At 48.4% G+C, this 17,919-nt stretch overlaps 1 protein-coding gene across 1 annotated transcript in view; it reads right to left on the bottom strand.

Annotated features, from left to right (window-relative positions):
* Nucleotides 1-3,975: 3,975 nt before the first annotated feature.
* The window catches only part of BMERB1 (bMERB domain containing 1), a 112,443-nt gene continuing 98,499 nt past the window's right edge, over nt 3,976-17,919 (bottom strand). Inside the window, exons 3-6 of the mRNA XM_004441844.3 lie at nt 15,380-15,453; nt 9,390-9,504; nt 7,998-8,080; nt 3,976-5,531 (exon numbers count right to left, since the gene is read on the bottom strand). Of these exons, the coding sequence (XP_004441901.1) occupies nt 5,419-5,531; nt 7,998-8,080; nt 9,390-9,504; nt 15,380-15,453 (385 nt within the window). The 3' untranslated portion in view covers nt 3,976-5,418. The remainder of the gene's footprint in view (nt 5,532-7,997; nt 8,081-9,389; nt 9,505-15,379; nt 15,454-17,919) is intronic.

The raw sequence follows: 17,919 nt of genomic DNA, 5'->3' as shown, positions 1-17,919 counted from the left end.
CTGGCTCTACCACTTACTTACATGCTGTGTGACCTTGGGCTAATCACCTCTCCTCTCTGAGCCTCAGCTTCCCTATCTGCCAAATGGGGGTGATGATCTCCCTCCCTCCGATGGAACAGTGGGTGAGGGAGCACTCTCCTTGATGCATCTGGCTTCCATGCCAGTGCCTTGCTGAAACTGCTCACACCAACCCCATCCTATTGCCAAGTCCCGTGGGCCCTTTTCATAAAGTTCTGAAGGTCACATGATCTCTGGGTCAAGTTGGATGCTGCGGACGCACCCTCCTTGATGCTGCTCAGTGATCCTTCCTCCTCTCCAGCTGCTCCTACTCAGTTTCTTCCCATAAACGTTAGTGTGAGCAAGCGTGTGAAGCTGGAAGAGTGGTGAGAAGGGAGGTGGGAAGGACACACAGGGGCTGGGTCACGTAGGGCTTCAAACACCAGGCTGCTATGAGGATGGTGGGAAGGTACAGGAGACTTTCAAACTGAGAAGCAACATACCTGGTTAGATTTGCACTATAGGAAGGTCATTTTGGCTTCAGAGTGGCTCACAGGTGGACCAGAGAAAGGGTGATGAGAAGAAGGGCTGGCAGGGAATCCGAGAAGTTCTGGGCACAGGGACTAACATGCGAAGGTCCACGAGAGGTACCAACAGACAGCATGGCAAGAAGAGCCAAAGAAGCCTCTGTGGCCCCAACACAAAGAGAGATCCAGGCGAGCAGAAGGAATGAGGCTGGAATGTAGGAAGCGGCCAGATCCAAGAGGGCCTTTTAAACCACATGAAAACACATGGATTTCACCCGAAAGGCCAGGGGCATGGTCTTAAAGATGGGAATGACAATCAGGTTTGCATTATTCAGAAAATCACCTGGCCACTGTGTGGAGAATGACCAGTGCTAAGGCCAGTTAAGAAGCTACTGCAGTTGACCAAGCAAAAATGATGGTGGCTACACTGGGGGTGTGGTGGTGCGGGCAGATCCTAGAAACTTAGGAGGTAGACACTACAGACTTGGCAATTGTATAGATGTGAGGAGGAATAGGAGTCAAGGACAAATCCTTGGATGATCTTGGGCAAATGGCTGGTGTTTGGGATGAAGGTCAGCTAACTTTTTCTTAAAGTGCCAGAGGGTAAATACTTTAGGATTTGCAGACCATATGGTCTCTGCCACAACTACTCAGCTCTGCTGTTGTAGTATAAAAGCAGCCATAAACAATACATACACAAATGCACCTGGTTATGTTCCAATAAAACTTAATTTACAAAAACAGGTGGTGGGCTGGTTTGCCGACATGTTTAGGACATGTCACATTTGATGTGCCTACTCTGGATCCAAATGGAGATCCTCAGGAAGCAGTTGGAGAAATGGGTCTCAGCGTAGGAGAAATGTCTAGGTGAAAGAATCCAGGAGCGGTCAGAGTGCAGATGGCCACCTAAGACCAGGAGAGGGGGAAGAGCAGAGGCTGAGGGCCAGGCCCTGAGGACGAGGAAGAGATAAAGGAGATCGGAGAAAGGTCCTCCTGAGCAGGGGGTGGTACACCTAGAGAGTGGAGCGTCTTGGCAGTCAAGTGAAGTGTGTGTCATAATATGCTGCAGAGAGCTGGGACAGCTTGAGGGCTGACATGCATCAACTGGATGTAAATGAGAGGTGCAGAATACGCCACCCCCAAATATGCCCCTTTGGCATATGGATTATTTTGAGCTAAAGGCCATTGAGAACCAGCAGATGCAGGAAAAGCTCTAAAAATGACACTGAGTTTTCCTTTTGTAAAGGAAATTTCCATTTATAAAGGAAATTTCCATTTGTAAAAGCTGTCTCCCTCTCCCATACCAGGAAGAGGAGGACTCTTATCAATGAGAAGGCAGGACTTAAATCTGCATGACAACTCTTACTAAACAACCCTTGTTTACCATCCTTTTCCTGGTCACCTTCCAATAAATTGCCTCCCCTGCCCAGAAGTCCAAAATGCCTTTTCCTTTGTTTTACCTAAGACGATATATGAGCTCAAGTTCTAACCACCTCTTTGAGTTACTCATCGCTGGGTGCTCCCAGGTGTACGTGCACGACGCACATGTTAATAAACTTCTGTTTGTTTTACTCTTGTTAATCTGGCCAGTCTCACTTACAGGGCTCCAGCTGGAGAACTAAGATGGGTAAAGAAAAAGATTTTTCCTCCCCTACATAACCAGATGGTTACATCCCTGGTGAGGGGGGTCAGTGACAAGAGAAACTAGATTAAAATAGGTTGAGGAGGGGGCTGAAAATGAGGAAAATGGAGATAGCAAGATGATGGGCGATTCTCAAGGAGTAGGGCCATGAAGATGTAGGGCGGCAAGGGAAGATGGGATGGAAGTTTGTTTGTTTTTTAATGGGAGAGATTTGTTTAAATGCTGATGGGAAGAGAAAGGACTCTTGAAGCTACAGGAGGAGGCGGGGAATGAATGGTGATCCCATCACTAACTGCCCATGGGCCCTTGGACCACTTCCTCATCTGTGAAGTGGAAGTAATGATAGGATCTGCCTCGTGGGGTCGCTGTGAGGAGCGGACAAGAAAATGTGCACACATGGCTCAGTGCACGGCGTAAAGCTCTCGATAAATCTTACTCTTGTTATTATCTCCCTTCCCCTCCGGCTTCCAAAATGAGCGAGTCTGGCTGTGCAGGACCCTGTGGTCTGCAAGGTTTCCCAGCTTTGTAGGCAGCTCTGGGATCCGGGAGCATCTTGAATTATTACTTTCTTCTGCTCTTCTGTGAAAGCCTAAATAAGTGATGTTCTTTTGTCGTAAAAAAGATCAATAGAAATAGCAGAAACATAAGTTAGGTCTAGCCCAGGGCTCAGGAGATGTACTAGAGGCAGGATTTTTATGAAGGTTTCCATCTCCTTCGGCTGGTCGGATCAGTGAGTGACTGCTCTCTAATTGGTCTGAGGTCAGGCCCACATTTTCTCCGGGGAAGGGAGAGTCGTGGGCCCTCTGCAGCCTGAGTTTTTATTGCAAGAGTGGGAAGCATCTGTGTAGTGGGTTACATAGTGTCCCCCCAAAGTTCACGTCTACTTGCTACCTCAGGATGCGACCTTATTTGGAAATAGGGTCTTTGCGGAAGTAATTAAAGGGAAGGATGAAGATGAGATCATGCTGGATTTAGGGTGGGCCCTGTATCCGATGACTGGTGTCCTTATAAGAAGAGGAGAGGACACAGGCACACATACAGAGAAGGTCGTGTGAAGATGGACGTAGAGATTGGAGCGATGAAGCCAAGAATTGCCAGGAGCCACCAAGAGCTGGAAGGAGCTGGAAGAGGCCAGGAAGAATTCTTCCCTAGAGCCTGCAGAGGGAACATGGCTCTGCTGACACTTTGATTTCACACCTCTGGCCTCTAGAGCTGTGAGAGGATCAACTTCTGTTGTTTTCAGCCACCCTGGTTGAGGTAACGTGTTTTGGCAGCCCTAGGAAGAGTCTGGCTTCATGCTTGGTGTAGGGCAGGGAGGGGGCCCCTGAGGCCAGCGTGGTGGTACCGGCAGTGGCCTCAGGGCACCTCTTCAGCTTCAGGATGGCAGGAAGTGACGTGCAGGCTGAAGCTTGGACAGAAGCAGAAACACACACCTGAGACAGAGGGGGAGGGGCTGAGGGCATGCTGCCCAGTGGGAGGGGCCGTCGAACCAAAGACTCTGGGGTCCTCAGTTAGAAATATTGTGTGTCAACTTGACTGGAGAGACATTCAGATCAACTTTTGATTTACAAATATTTTGAAAAATGCGACCCATTAATGGCCCAATAACTTCACTACTAGGAGTTTATCTTAAGGAAATCAGAAATTCAGATGAAGCTCTATCCCTCAGGATGTTTATCGTGGCGTTATTTATAATACTGAAAAATTAGAAACAGCCTAGATGTCCAATAGTGAGTAAATGGTTAGATAAATTACAGACTATCCACCAGATGGATTACTAAGCAGCCATTGTAAATATTTATGAAGAGCGTTTAATGTTTACAAAGAGCTTTTAATGACGTGGCAGAACGATAGTGATATAATGCTGACTGAAAAAAAGAAAACTGGTTATAAAATGGTACAATCTAATGCCAATCATGAAAAAAAATGCATAAAAAAGACAAACAAAATATGCCAAAATGTCAGAGCGGTCTCTAGTTGGAGAAATTATGGGAGTTCAAAAAAAAACCCAAAGAACAAAAAAACTTCTTTATACTTTCTCTACTTTTTAACTGATTTACTATATACATGGATTACTTCCATAGTCAAGAAAAAAGTAAAAACGTTAAAAATGCCGTGTACACGGTTTCCATTTTTATTTTCTCTGATGGAAGATTGCACATCAGCGAACCTTGAGTTATGCTAACTACTTAGGCCGGTCACAACACACACACGTACAGAGAGGTCACACGGGCTGTACCGGGCTGGCTGTAGCAGATGTACATCAAGTTACACAGGTGGAATTGTTAGGCTGGTTAACACACACCACCAATGATGGGACACGGTTGGGTCAGGCAGCCTCTCCCGCCGCCGCTGTTCACGGAGGTCTGTGTGTTAGGCTGGTGAGTGGCGCCCTGCGGGCACTCCCTCCGGTGGCCCCCGGTGGGTGAAGAGCCACTGGGGCAGCATCTGTTCTGGGTCCCCTTCTCGTCCGCCCTTGCCTCAGTGTTGGAGCCTCCAGCTTTCTGCTACCTCTTCCGAGCACTGGGGGGGCCCCAGCCCAGGCCCCAGCCCCGCTCTGCTCCACACACCCGGGGCAGACATCGCAAGGAAAGGAAGAGCCAAGAGCGAATGGATATGCTCCTGGTGTGAACCGTGCCCAGACACAGGAGAGGAAGAAGTGGGAGACGTGATCACAACACCACACACAAGCTTAATCTTTACAGCCGGGCCCTCTGTGTCTCCAAGACGTGTGGGCTGTGTGGAGCCCTCCAGGGCACAGCGCCTGGGAGAGGACAGATGGGGGACGGGAGCTGTGCCCGTTTGGGGCAGGCCTGACAGCAGAGCTAGGAGGGTGGATGGGGGATGTGTCTAACATGGCGCTAAATTGTTGAAAGTCACGACTATACAGACCTGGGGATCATGCCCCTCTCCCAGTTCATTCACACGCTGGGTTAGATACAGCTAGATAGAAGTGGAGATATACTTTTTCGAGGGAGGACCTTTCCTGGTGGTTGGATAAACAGTGAGACAGACTCCTGGGTTTGGCATGCTCTGGGGAGGGCCATGCGACGGTGAGGGACTCCCTATTGCTACACTCTGTACAGGACGGCCAGGCCCTCCTGCCGCACCCACGGTCCCTGGCAGCAGTCACAGGCTTGCCTTCAACCTCTTCGGCCTTGGAGAGCTCTTGAGCCCCGGTGAAATGGGGGCTATGAAGACAAGAGGGTGGGAGTGGGGTCCCTGTGGCCCCGGGGGCACCCCACGTGGGGGCTACATGATACTGCACTGGGTGGCCCCACAGCAATCTTTGATGAGCGCCAGCCCCGTCTTGGCCACTGTGGGCTTACTAGGTGGAGGCTCTGCTTTCTTCTCTGCTCGGGAGCCTGCAGCAAGGTAGGAGTACAGAGAGAAAGGGGGGAAAAGGGAGAGAGGGAGAGGTGAGGTGAGGAGAGCCCTGACCTGAGCCCCAGTCCCATCCCAACCCCTGGCCAGGCCTTGCTCCAACTCTACAGATCACCAGGTGGTCCTGGTGACTGTTCCTACCTGTGGACCCACTGGCTTTCAGTCCTTGGCTTCCAACCACAGCTTTTAGTCCTTTTCCTATTCAGTTCTCCTCACCATTGTATCTGCCAAGCCTAGCACAGGGTCTGGTATTCAAGAAGTATTTGGTGAATGGATAAATGAGAAATTTTGTTCGTCACTTCAATCTGAGGGCTCATATCTTTCAATTCTGGAAAATGCACACATTATCTTTTCAGATACCCCCACCTCTCATTCTCTGTTATCTCTCCTTCTGGAATGCCTATTATACATAAGTTGGACCTTCTTACCCTATCCTCCATGTTTCATAACTTCCCTTTCATATTTTCCATCTCTTTCTCTCTTTGTGCTGCATTCTGGGTAATTTCCTCAGGTCTGTCTTCCAATTTAATGAACCCCCCTTCAGCTGTGTCACTGTGTTTAATCCATTGAGTTTTTACTTCAGTGACAGTAATTTTTTTAGAAGGCTAATTGCTTGCAAGTCTACCTTTTCTTTTTTCATAGCATCCTGTTATTTCATTTTGGGTTTTAGTCCTTCCCTTATCTCTTTAATCATTTTGAATATACTTATTGTCTCTTCTAGATAGTCTGTTATTTCTGGTTCTTGGGAAGACATTCTCTTTATTGCATCTACTGACTGCTCTCATGGTGGTTCAAGTCTTCATGAGTTTTAAATTTTTATGGAGAGCTCATCTTCGTGGGGGTTGTTTTATCTGTAGGCTGTGTATTATGCGATGCTGAAGGGTTCCTACTGAGTGATGTTGCATTTTCTTTGCTGGGGTCCCAGAGATTTCACTGGGTTTATATTAGTTTTAATTTTTCAACATGGGATTCCAACACTGGATAAATAGTGTAAATTTGGCCCCCTCACTTGGCCCCCAGCATGTGGTACAGGCTTGGTGTCTTGATTTCTTGCCAGAATTCTTTTTTCTATCCATAACCCTACATAGAAGGCAAGCTTCCTTGCTCCTTCTCCACAGTGTTAGGTGCAGTTTTTCTAATTTGCCTTTGATGGAAGAGACAGTCCATTGAGGACACTGGACTTAGGCAGGGACCACGTGCCTTATGATTTTAGGGGCCTGCAGAAGTGACCATGGCCCTTCTCTTTCTTTATCCCCCACATTCTATAACCGTGTTTTCTTGAGATGTTAATGGATGGTCAGGGAAAACCAGGTTTGTGGCTGTAGTAGACAGTGGCGGCTTTGGGGTTTTGTCATCCTAGTAAGATTTCCACTCTCTTTTCCTCTGGTAACAGCTCATGTCCCTGTGGCTACAGGAGTGTGCAAGTGACACAGAGCTGGCCAATCACGGTATCCCAGCCCTTGGTAACAAACAGTGTTGGGCCTAGGAGGTGGGAACATGATCCAAGAAAGGCCAATGGGAATCTTTCCCTGAGATTTATATGTTTAGATGCCAGGAGAGAATGTCTATGGTGTTGCCCTGCTGCTGGCAAACCCTAGAGTTCTCTGGCCCCATGGAGAAGGCCTGTGTCGCAGGAGAAAATGAAGCTAACATGCAAACAGGGATGGAGACGAGAAATGGAAGAAAAGAGACAGCATCCCAACAGTGTCCAGTCCCTGAAGCCCTAGTTCTTGTTGCTCTTCTTCCAACAAATCCCCTTTCTTCCTTAGGCTAGTTTGAATTGGGCATCCACTTCTTATAGCTGAAAGCAGCCTCACTGGGTCAACAAAGAGAAGACAGTTCTTTGACAGCAGGATGTATTATCATTTCAATATGCTAATGGACATTGGGACCCTCCAAATGGAGGGTCAAATATGCAGCATTTCCCAAACTTATATCACACGGAACCCTTTTTGTTCTGAGTATCTTGTGAGGCTGATATTCTGAGGCGCATACTTTGGGCTCCACTCCTCCAGAGATTCCAACTCCAACAGAGGCCAGAGCCCCCTGAGCCTCAGTCCCCACCTTCTTGCCTCAGTGGCCATCCAGCTTCTTCTATGAAACGTACCAAAACGTGATTAGAGACCAACAGCTGCTGCTAGGACCAGCTACCTGGCTTGCAGAACCCAGTGCAAAATGAAAATGTGGGGCCCCCTGTTCCAAAATTCTTAAGAATTTCAAGGCAGCAACAGCAGAACATTAAAGCAATCACAGTACCCTCCTAGGCCTGGGGCCCTGGGAGACTGCACAGGCTGCACGCCCATGAAGCTGGCCCTGACTGCTGCCATCCTGTGCCCAAGTTGGATCTCTAGAAAGCATTTTGTTGTATCCCCTCTGACTCCCCTTTCTCTTTTAAATGCCCTTTTCTCTTGGATGGGGGGAGGAGAAGGAATAAGGTCTGCACTCACTGGCTGGAGATTTGGTTACTTTGTCTAGAGGTTTTAACTTGATTCTCAGGAAATCAGCCATTTCCTTGTCTTCTTCCTGCTCCCTGTGAAGACAGATGTGTAAAGACAAGAGGAAAGTACAGTAAGCGAGGAAAGCATCAAGGAACCGATGAAATGAGGTAGGAGGTTAAGTGTGTGGGACCAGGTATCAGGCTTTGTGGATGGTGCATGTATGTTGTTATTTGTTACATGTGAGTGGTGCATGCAAGTTATTGTGTGTTATGTGTGGGTGGCATGCACGTTGTGTGTGGGGTGCATGCATGTTGTTTTGTGTTATGTATGTGTGTGTTGTGTGTTATGTGTGCATGCTATGTGTATGTTGTGTTTGATGAACCTGCTCTGAAGCAGAGACGTATATCAACGATAGAGTAAATGTCTACCTGGCGCTAGGGTGAGACCCCAGGGCAGAGGCAGGGATATCACAAGAGCTAGCCTCCCTGCTGGGGGTTCAGTGAGCTGGGTAACACCTCTCCTGACCCTGTACCTTTAAGTCACCCTAGACACCTGTGCTCCCATGATTTTGGGGGCAGGTCTCAGAGAGCAAGTCACTTCAGCTCTTCCAAGGGTCACCAGGAGCAAAGTCAGTTGGCCAAGCCTGGCTGAGCCAGACAAGGTGCATCCCAGGGGCCTAAGAGGACCCAGGAGGACACAGAAAATAAAGAGGAAGTTGCCGCCTGGGTTGGAAGAGGCCCTGTGAGCCTCTCTCCTGTGGAGAGACAGAAGGCTTTGTTCCAGGACAAAAATATTCAAGAATCAACATTCACATCTTTGCTGTGCCTAGCCTCCTTGGGAGACTTCAGATGCACCACGGCTCCAGGGTTGTCCAGATCAAGGTGGCAGGCATGTCTGCAAATAGGAGACCCCCAAGGGTAAGAAAGGGCATTGGGGCCACCAAGGAGGGGGGAAAGGAAAGAACAAAGCTGGGAGGTGTAGAGGGCAGGCAAGGAAGCAGATCAGTACAGGGGGCAGAGTTTCTGTAGAAACCGACAGAAGTTTCTAGAAATTGCCTTGACGAGCTGAGAGAAAGCTTAGTGAAGAGAATGTGTAGGAAGCTCTGCAGTGTGTTATGTGTTGAAATTCCTTCCTGGTCACCTCCTGGAATGACTTTCACTTGAGACCCACAGGACTTTGCAAGACTTTTTAGAGCTGGATTTGAGTTTCTCTTGAATGTGAAACGGGTCCTCAGGCCAGAAGGCTGGGGTTCATTTGGATCCATTGTTTGGGGAGCCTTTGCCAAGGCCATGCATGTTGGGGCAAGGCTGTGAGTCCCCAGAGCAGACAATGGGTTTTGGAAGGAAGCTGAGGGTTGAGTTCCAATAGCCTGGTGCACGCGGGGACACGCCGCCCACTCACCTTAACCGCTCCACCTCTGCGTCGTCCACCAGGAAGTCTCGCTTCTGTACCAGTTTGTGGATCTTCTGGATTAGCTCGTCCTCTCTCTGCTTCTGCAGCTTGGTTTTTTCTTTTTCTGGGAAGAAGAAAACATCAGCAAAGAAACAGCTGAGTGGAACTGTTGAAAGCACTTGAGTCCGAGGGGCCAGGGTTGGAATCCTGCCTCTACCATTTCACTCGCTGGGTGAACTTGGAGAAGCAACTTGACCTCTTCAAGCCTCAGTTTCCCCCTCTACGAAATGCACACAGTGAGGCTTACAGGCAGTGATGTTAGTAAAGGGCTTAGCATGGAGCTCAGCCAGTGGGGAGCCCTCAGTGAGTGGTAATGATGTAGCCAGGGGGCCACACAGAAGGCAGAGGGTGAGGAGAGCCCAGGTGGAGGCGTGGGAGGCAACTACTTATAACGAGAGTCAACCAGTCTGTCAGATGAAAAGCATCCGTGTTGGTGGCATTAGTCCTGTCCCCAATTCCAAGGGCTAGAACGCCAAAGAGTAAACAAAGAAGGGGGCTGGAGACGAGGATGGAGAAAATGAGGGCAGAAACTTAAATCCGCTTCCCGCTCCCTCTGCTCAGACCCCTTCAGAAGATAAAAAACGTGGGCAGCGTGTCGTCTGCCCGCCTAGGACTGGCGCTGACAATTTCCTCTAGAGGAAATTGGAGGCAGAACCAGGGGCGAGGGGAATATAATATTTGGTGAAGTGAGAAAGTTGGATTCTCCCGTTAACCAGAGGGGACGTGGGGAAGGGGTGGAATTGCTGGCAGACCGGATTCCCGGCCATCGCTGAGTTGATGATGGTGGCATCACTCCTCCTGTGGGACGTCCTGCGGTCCGATTCCCCAAATCACTCATCAGCATCACACAGCCTTCCTGCTCTCTGCAAGTGAGTTAACCACGCGCCTTGGCTCAGCTTGCTCAGGGCGTCCGTGGTGTCAGTGTCCTCTCCAAGTAACCAAGGACGGCCCTCCCCAGATCTTTGCCAGAGCCACGTAAGGACTGGCAGGGCCCTCAGGAACTGGCAAACCTCCCTCCCCAAGTTATTTATCCCCATTTTCTCTTGGGGGCCAGGTCAGGCACCCCCAGCCTCCCCAGAGAGGGGAGGCTTATATATAATATAATATATTATATTATATAATGCATAGAATATGCTTAGCACCCAGAGCCTGGCATAAATTACCCACTCAATGAACATCACTTTCTAATGGCAATTATTATTTGTCAATATACAAAATTAAGCTATAAGAATCTAAACACGTTTTCTTTTTTTTTTTTTTTTTTTTAGATTTTTATTTATTCATTTTTTTCCCCCCAAAGCCCCAGTAGATAGTTGTATGTCATAGGTTCACATCCTTCTAGTTGCTGTATGTGGGACTCGGCCTCGGGTTGGACGGAGAAGTGGTGCCTTGGGGCGTGCCTGGGATCCGAACCTGGGCCGCCCGCATCAGAGCGCGCGCACTTAACCGCCAAGCCACGGAGCCGGCCAGAGAACCACTAGTTTAATCCTTTGCAACAACCCCATGAGGGAGACACCATTTCTGTGTCTCTACAGCCAGCTCTAAGCATCCCCAGCTCTCAGGCGGCAGTGGTGGCAGTGGCAGTGGGATGAGACATCTTGGCTTGGCCTGGAGAAGCCCTCAAGGCAGGGAGGGCCCTAGGTGTTCTCTCCCATCATGGTTACCCGCACCCACCACTGAGGAGCTGGAGGAACGTGATTTTCTCGGCAGTTCAGCGTCTCCTTTCCTTACTACTTTTGTTGGTGTGTTGCTGGGAGCATCATTTTTTTCCCCCAGACTCAGCTAAATCCATCGAGAAACTTGGCACTGGTCCAGGGATTTACACAGAAAGACTCTTAACAAGGAATCAGAGAGGTGGTGGGGAGAGGTGAGTAGGAATGCAGGAGAGGAAAGAAAGCTTTAATATCTGAATTTCCGCACAAAAGTGGCGGGGAAGGTGCGATTTCCTGGGGAACAAGTGGGACCGGCCTTGAGGACCTGGGCGCTGTTCTAACTGACACTGGCTCAGCACAAGGTTGACATAGGGAGCCATATTATAGAAAAGAAGCCATATGGTAACTTTGAATGACCTCTGATTAACTAACCCAGCTGGACATGCACCCTCCAGGAGGTACACATGCTCTGTAGATTTATGCACATCCAGCAAAACAAAGATTATCAGGAACTAATACGAGATGTCTGCCTCCACGTGGAAACCAGATGCCTCCCCCGCCTGGAGAGCAGCCCCCTATGTAACTGGCCTGTAGTCTTTGTTCTGGAAGATGGTTCTTTCAGACATTAGCCAGCCATCTTCCCCCTTGCTAGCAAGCTCTAATAAAACCCTTTCTCTCCTACCACCTTGCCTCTCGACTATCGGCATGTCTTGGGGCGGGCAAACGACTCACCTTGGGCAGGAACATAACTGGCCCTATAACCTTGTTCCAAGTGTTTCTCAGTGGGCCAGTCGATGGCATTTCAGACAGAACACACTCCTCACGTGGGACTGTGCCCACGCTGCAGGTTTTTGTGTCCCTGGCCTCTGCCCGTTGAGCGTCAGTACTGATCTCGTCTTTATTTAAACTTTTGGTGTTTGGTTCATCCATGGGGTTTTTTGGCATGAATTTTGATATTTTAAATATTACATTAAAATGTCATCGATCCTCATTACTGAATGTTTTGTGCTGCAGCTTAGAGCCTGTTCTCCTTACCCTAGTCCCCTTCCTGGTCAGTCATGCACCCCAGTCATTGTGTCAGCCAAAGACCCCCGCTCCCACTCTAGAAGCTGCCACGGCCCCAAGTGGACCCCTCTGGCCTGAGGTGGCCTTGGCTGGCCTGGTGGCCACACACTCATGTCTCCTTTGACTCGGTGGCTCCCAATGTCCTGCTGAGCCAACAGTGAGTTCTGGGAATCCTTTCTCCCAAGAGAAGATGCCAGTCCATGTTGGGTCCATCAGAATCTCCTGGGGGCCGGCCCCGTGGCTTAGCGGTTAAGTGCGTGCGCTCCGCTGCCGGCGGCCCGGGTTCGGATCCCGGGTGCGCACCGAGGCACCACTCCTCCAGCCATGCTGAGGCCGCGTCCCACATACAGCAACTAGAAGGATGTGCAGCTATGACAGACAACTATGTACTGGGGCTTTGGGGGAAAAATAAATAAATAAAATCTTTAAAAAAAAAAAAAAAAAAAAAAAGAATCTCCTGGGAAGTTGAAAATTGGGACTCAGGGGCCCTGAGAGGTGGGCTCTTGGGTGGGAAAATCACGAAAGGGAGACGGAGTGGTTTTGCTTGGCTCATGTGCTAGAGTAGGAAACTAGAACCTGCACCCAACATGGAGAGAGAAAGAGAAAGAGCAAGATCCAAAGAACATTCCAACAGCTTTCCTGCTTCTGGTTCCGGACCCTGGCGAGGGCTGAGCTTCCTGCTGAGTTGGGATAAATAGTACACACCCCCTCCAACTTCACGTCTACTATGATCCTATTTGGAAATAGGAACTTTGCAGATATAACGAGTTAAAATGAGGTTATACTCATTAGAGTGGGCCCTTAATCCAATGACTGGTGTCCTTGAAAGAAGAGGAGAGGACACACAGATATACCGAGGAGAAGGGCCACGTGATGATGGAAGCAGAGATTGGAGTGAGGCAGCGACAAGCCAAGGAACACCAAAGATGCACGGGCGCCACCAGGAGCTGGAAGCAGCAAGGAAGGAATCTCCTCCAGAGCCTTCGGAGGGAGCAGGGCCCTGCCGACACTTTGACTTCGAATTTCTGGCCTCTGGAACTGTGAGAGAACAATTTTCTGCTGTTGTAAGGCACTACGTTCGTGGGAATTTGTTACGGCAGCCCCAGGAAACGAATACAGTGCCCTAGGGTTCAGGAGTCTTGCCCTTCTGGTAATTGCCGGTTTTGTGCTTACATAAGATTGGATAGGTTTTTGTAACTTTCAACCAAACTATCCCTCGGAGGGCTATAAAATAAGAGAATTGAACCGGCCTGGTGGCTCTCAACCCTAGTTGCTCATCACCATCATGGGAGACGCTTTTAAAAATGACCAAGGCCATAGCCCCTGCTAATCGAATTGGAATTTCTACTGGGTGATGTCTGGACTTTGCAGTTTTTTCCCCCATTCTTTTATGGGTTTATGTTTGACATTTAACTTTCTGTGGCAACAGTTTTATTGAGATATAATTCACATACCAAACAATTCACCCGTGCACGTTGTTATTCGCAGAGTTATACAACCATCACCACGATCAATTCTAGAACATTTTAATCACCTCAAAAAGAAACCTTGTACCCATTAACTTTCACCCCCTTTGAACTAGGACTGTCTGCTCACTTGTATATTCCCATGGCCCCCACAGTGCCTGGCACCTAGGAAACGCTCGTTCAGGCAACGGTATCTGACAGTTCTACTATCATTGCACACGCTGTCGTTAGAACAAGGATGTGTTGGGCACTCCCACGCTTTGCCCTGTTACCTCACGGCATATTCACAGCAACCATGTGAGGGTGGCATTACTGGCTGCATTTTACAAACAAGGAATTTAAGGCTCAGAGAAATTGCGTTGTTCCGTGAAGGTCCTCTAGCTGGGAATCCTGGACTCAAACCCGGATCACCGGACTCTAAAGTGGTGCTTCTCAGACGGGGGGGAAATTTGCCCATCCCACCCCCACCCCCAGCCAGGGGATATTCGGCAACATCTGGAGACATTTTTGCTTGTCACACCTGGGAGGGAGGGGGATGCTACTCACACATAGTGGGTAGAGGCCAGGGATGCTGCTAAATCCTGCAACACACAGGACAGCCCCCCTTCCAACAGAGAACTCTCCATCCCCAAATGTTCCTAGTGTTGAGGCATTTGGAACAATGCCCTGTTCTAAAGTGCACTGTCCTGCACTTACAGCGCAATAATAGCTACACTTCCTGGAACCCGCTGTGTGCCAGGAGGTCTCTTTCCACTAACTTGTGAGCACCTTAGAGAAGAGAATCATTTTCTCTTCAACACTACATGCCCAGCGCCTTATCTGGCCTGTGCTGCTTCTTACCAAGACCAGTGCAAGGTTCTTGAGACAGAGTTGGGCTTGTTCGTTCAATCAACCTTCCCTTAGCACCTCCCAGGCCCTCATTCCTGCCCTCAAGGAGCATGAAGTCTAGAGAGGCACATGTATGAGTCAACAGGCAATTTTTGATAAGAGTAAGCTCCCTGGAGGGCACCAGCATCGATGAGCAGGGAAGGCTTTCTTGGGAAAAGGGGCCAAATAAGTTATGACCTGAAGGATGGGTAGAAATTTGTTCCATTAATGATAATAATAATAATAACAATACTTTTTTCAGCACTTCCCATAGGATGGGAACTGTGCTAAGCACTTGACATATTTTTCCCCTCGGTCAATCCCTCGACAGCCCTCTGGGGTAGATACCACTATTGTCCCAGTTTACAGATGAAGAAATCGAGATTGAGTGAAGTAACTTGCCCAAGGTCATGTCAGTAATAAGTGACAGATCTAGGTTTGACTCCAAAGTCAGAGCTTGTAACCACCATACTCTGTCCTCAAATCGGATAATAATAATGACAATTGCTAATATTTGCTGAATTTTCACTTTGGATCAGATATCAAGCTAAGCATATAGCTTGCATTGCCTCATTTATCACAATGAGATTTATACCCAGTGAGCTAGATACTGTTAATATTACCACCCCACTTTCAGAGGAGGAGAAATCGAGTCTCAGAGAGAGAAAGTGACTTGCCCAAGGTCCAGGAGGTGTCCAGAATTAGGACTTGAACGGGGTCTCTGACACGGAGTTGTGTTTGAATCGTGCGATCAGGGAGCACCACAACGCAAGAATGAGGCCAACCTAGGAGAAGGGATGAATTGGGGCTTCCAGACCTAAAGGGTACAGACGGGACGGCTGGGGGCTCTGAGCAGCTGCGTGATGGAGGTGGAGTCCCAAATGGTTACCTGGGGTGGCGACCAAGTTCTGCAGCTCCTGCTTCAGGTTCATGATGTCATTACAGAGCTGGATGTCATCCATCCTGGGGAAACAGGACACCGCATGACAGCAGGTTACGGTGACAGAACATTCCACACCCTGAGCACCACCCCGGTTTCAACAAAGAGGGTTTGTGGGTGGGGGTGGTCCTTTGTGTGAGCCACACGTGCTCTTTATATAAGTTTTCCCCCAAAAGAAAGCAAAAACTGCCCATGATCCCACTGCTTAGAAACGATCAATCCCTGTTAATAACACCTTGATGGAGCTCCTTCCAATCTTCACGTGCCTAGTGAGCTCACGTTGCAGGGTCAGTGCTTTCTTTTATCAGCTATGTTAAAAAAATTTTAAACATTACAGAAATTCACAATATGGAGAAAATCTGCCTCTGTCCTTTAGAGATAACCACTGTCAACAGTTTGGTATATATTCCTCCAGATTTTTAAAAAATGTTAAAAGGTAAATTTTTGTAAATGCTTATACTACCATATATGACATCATTGTTTTTTTTTATAATTTTATTTATTTATTTTTTACCCCAAAGCCCCAGTAGATAGTTGTTTGTGATAGCTGCACATCCTTCTAGTTGCTGTACGTGGGACGTGACCTCAGCATGGCCGGAGAAGCAGTGCGTCGGTGCCTGCCTGGGACCCAAACCCGGGCCGCCAGCAGTGGAGCGCACGCACCTAACCGCTAAGCCACGGGGCCGGCCCTATGACATCATTGTTAATGTACAAAAACATTTTGTGATTTTCCTTTTTTTTTCCTCAAAGATATATCTTGGGATCTTTCCATGTCAGGACACATAAAGCTCCTTATTTTTGATGGCTGCATAGTATTCCATTATACCAATATACAGTGATTTATTTATTTCCCTATTCATAGACATCTGGGTTATTTCCTAATACATCTCTAGGATAAATTACTAGAAATAAAGAAACTCCTAGAAAAATAAATTCCTAGAAAGACAATGGCTGGGTCAAGTGACATGAACACTTGCATGTTAATAGGAATTCCCAACTTGCTCTCCAAAGAGAAGAATTACGCATGATATTCCCACCAACAGTGTTAAAGGATGCTCATGCCTAAAATCTCAGCAATCAGATTGCATATACAATTTTCCATTATGCATTATAGTTTTGTGTGTGTGTGCTACAATATTAACTCATCTTACTGTAAACAACATTTGTAACGGCTGCCTGGAATTTCACCAAGGAGATTTATCAGGGCTGTTTTCACTATGCCCTTATCTTGGTTACTTAGGTGGGTTTTTCAGGTCGTTTGTGCTATTTTAGCCACTATACGATGAACATGGATTCATATAAGGCTTTTTCTTCCTGTTGGATTATTTGGGGTGCGGGCTATAGATTCTCAGAAGTGGAACCACTTAGTACAAAGGGCTTGACATGTATAGAGTCGTTGAGATATATTTCCAAATCGCTTCCCCACAGGGTGGGTGGGTGTGTCTTCATTCTGCACGTCTTTATGGAGTGTTTACTATGTCTGCAACTGCCATAGGATCCGGGGATGCACCAGCCTCCCCTGCCCTCATGAGCTGACATTTAGGCGGGGAGAACAGAAGGAGAACATAAATACAATACAATATGGGGTGCTGTGAAGAAGAGTAAAGCCAGAAAGGAGAAGGAGTAGTGGGCCAGTGTGGACGCATCATCCTCCTGTCCCAGGAAGAGACAGAGGGAAGCACTAACATCTCAAAGGGCTGACTGAGTCCACACAGTTAGAGGGGGCAGGACTGGGACTAGAAATCGACTCATCTGAGTCCACTGATCTTCCTGCCTCCTTCCACAGCCTCTTCATCAGGAACCTGGTCTGCCACCTCTGTTCATCCACAGACCAGCTTGGGGGCCCCCGCCCTTTGCTGGTTGAGAACTGCCCATATTACCCAGTCCAATCCCAGCATCCCAGCTGCCAGGACAAGCGGCAGGAACATCTCACTTCAGCTTGTGTTTCCTGTTGCCAGAGGCACGCCAGGCATTTGTCACCCCTGCCCTGGATTGTCCTAGCAGGTGGCAGCTGCCTTGAATGAGCCTGGGGGCTTGCCAGGAGGGCGCAGACTGTTCCCATGAGTTCCTGTTGGGGATCGTTCAACTGGAGGGGCTCCAGAATCCTTTTCCACGACTAGTGCGGAGGTCAGGCTACCTCGGTGGTTCTCACTGAGAATGATTTTTGTTCCTGGGGACATTTGGCCATGTCTGGAGACAGATTTGGTTATCACAACTGGGGGTGGTGGCTGCTCCTGGCACCTAGTGGGTAGAGGCCAGGGATGCTGTTAAACCTCCTGTAATGCACAGGAGAGCCCCCATCAATAGAGAATTATCTGGTCCAAAGTGTCAATCATGATGAAGCTGAGAAATCCTGGGTTATAGTGACAAAATTGACAGAGGTAACTTAGCGATAATTTTCGAAAGGTAAGAGAAGGAAAGATGGCAAAAGGAACAAAAGAGAGATAGGTAGAGGTTAGGAGCAGGCGTTTGGGCACCAAATAGCTCTA

This window comes from Ceratotherium simum, chromosome 26 (assembly GCF_057802395.1).
Source record: "Ceratotherium simum simum isolate JZ-2026a chromosome 26, ASM5780239v1, whole genome shotgun sequence".
Taxonomy (NCBI): domain Eukaryota; kingdom Metazoa; phylum Chordata; class Mammalia; order Perissodactyla; family Rhinocerotidae; genus Ceratotherium; species Ceratotherium simum.
Note: the sequence above shows the minus strand (reverse complement) of the source record. Positions and strands in the feature narration are given on the sequence as shown.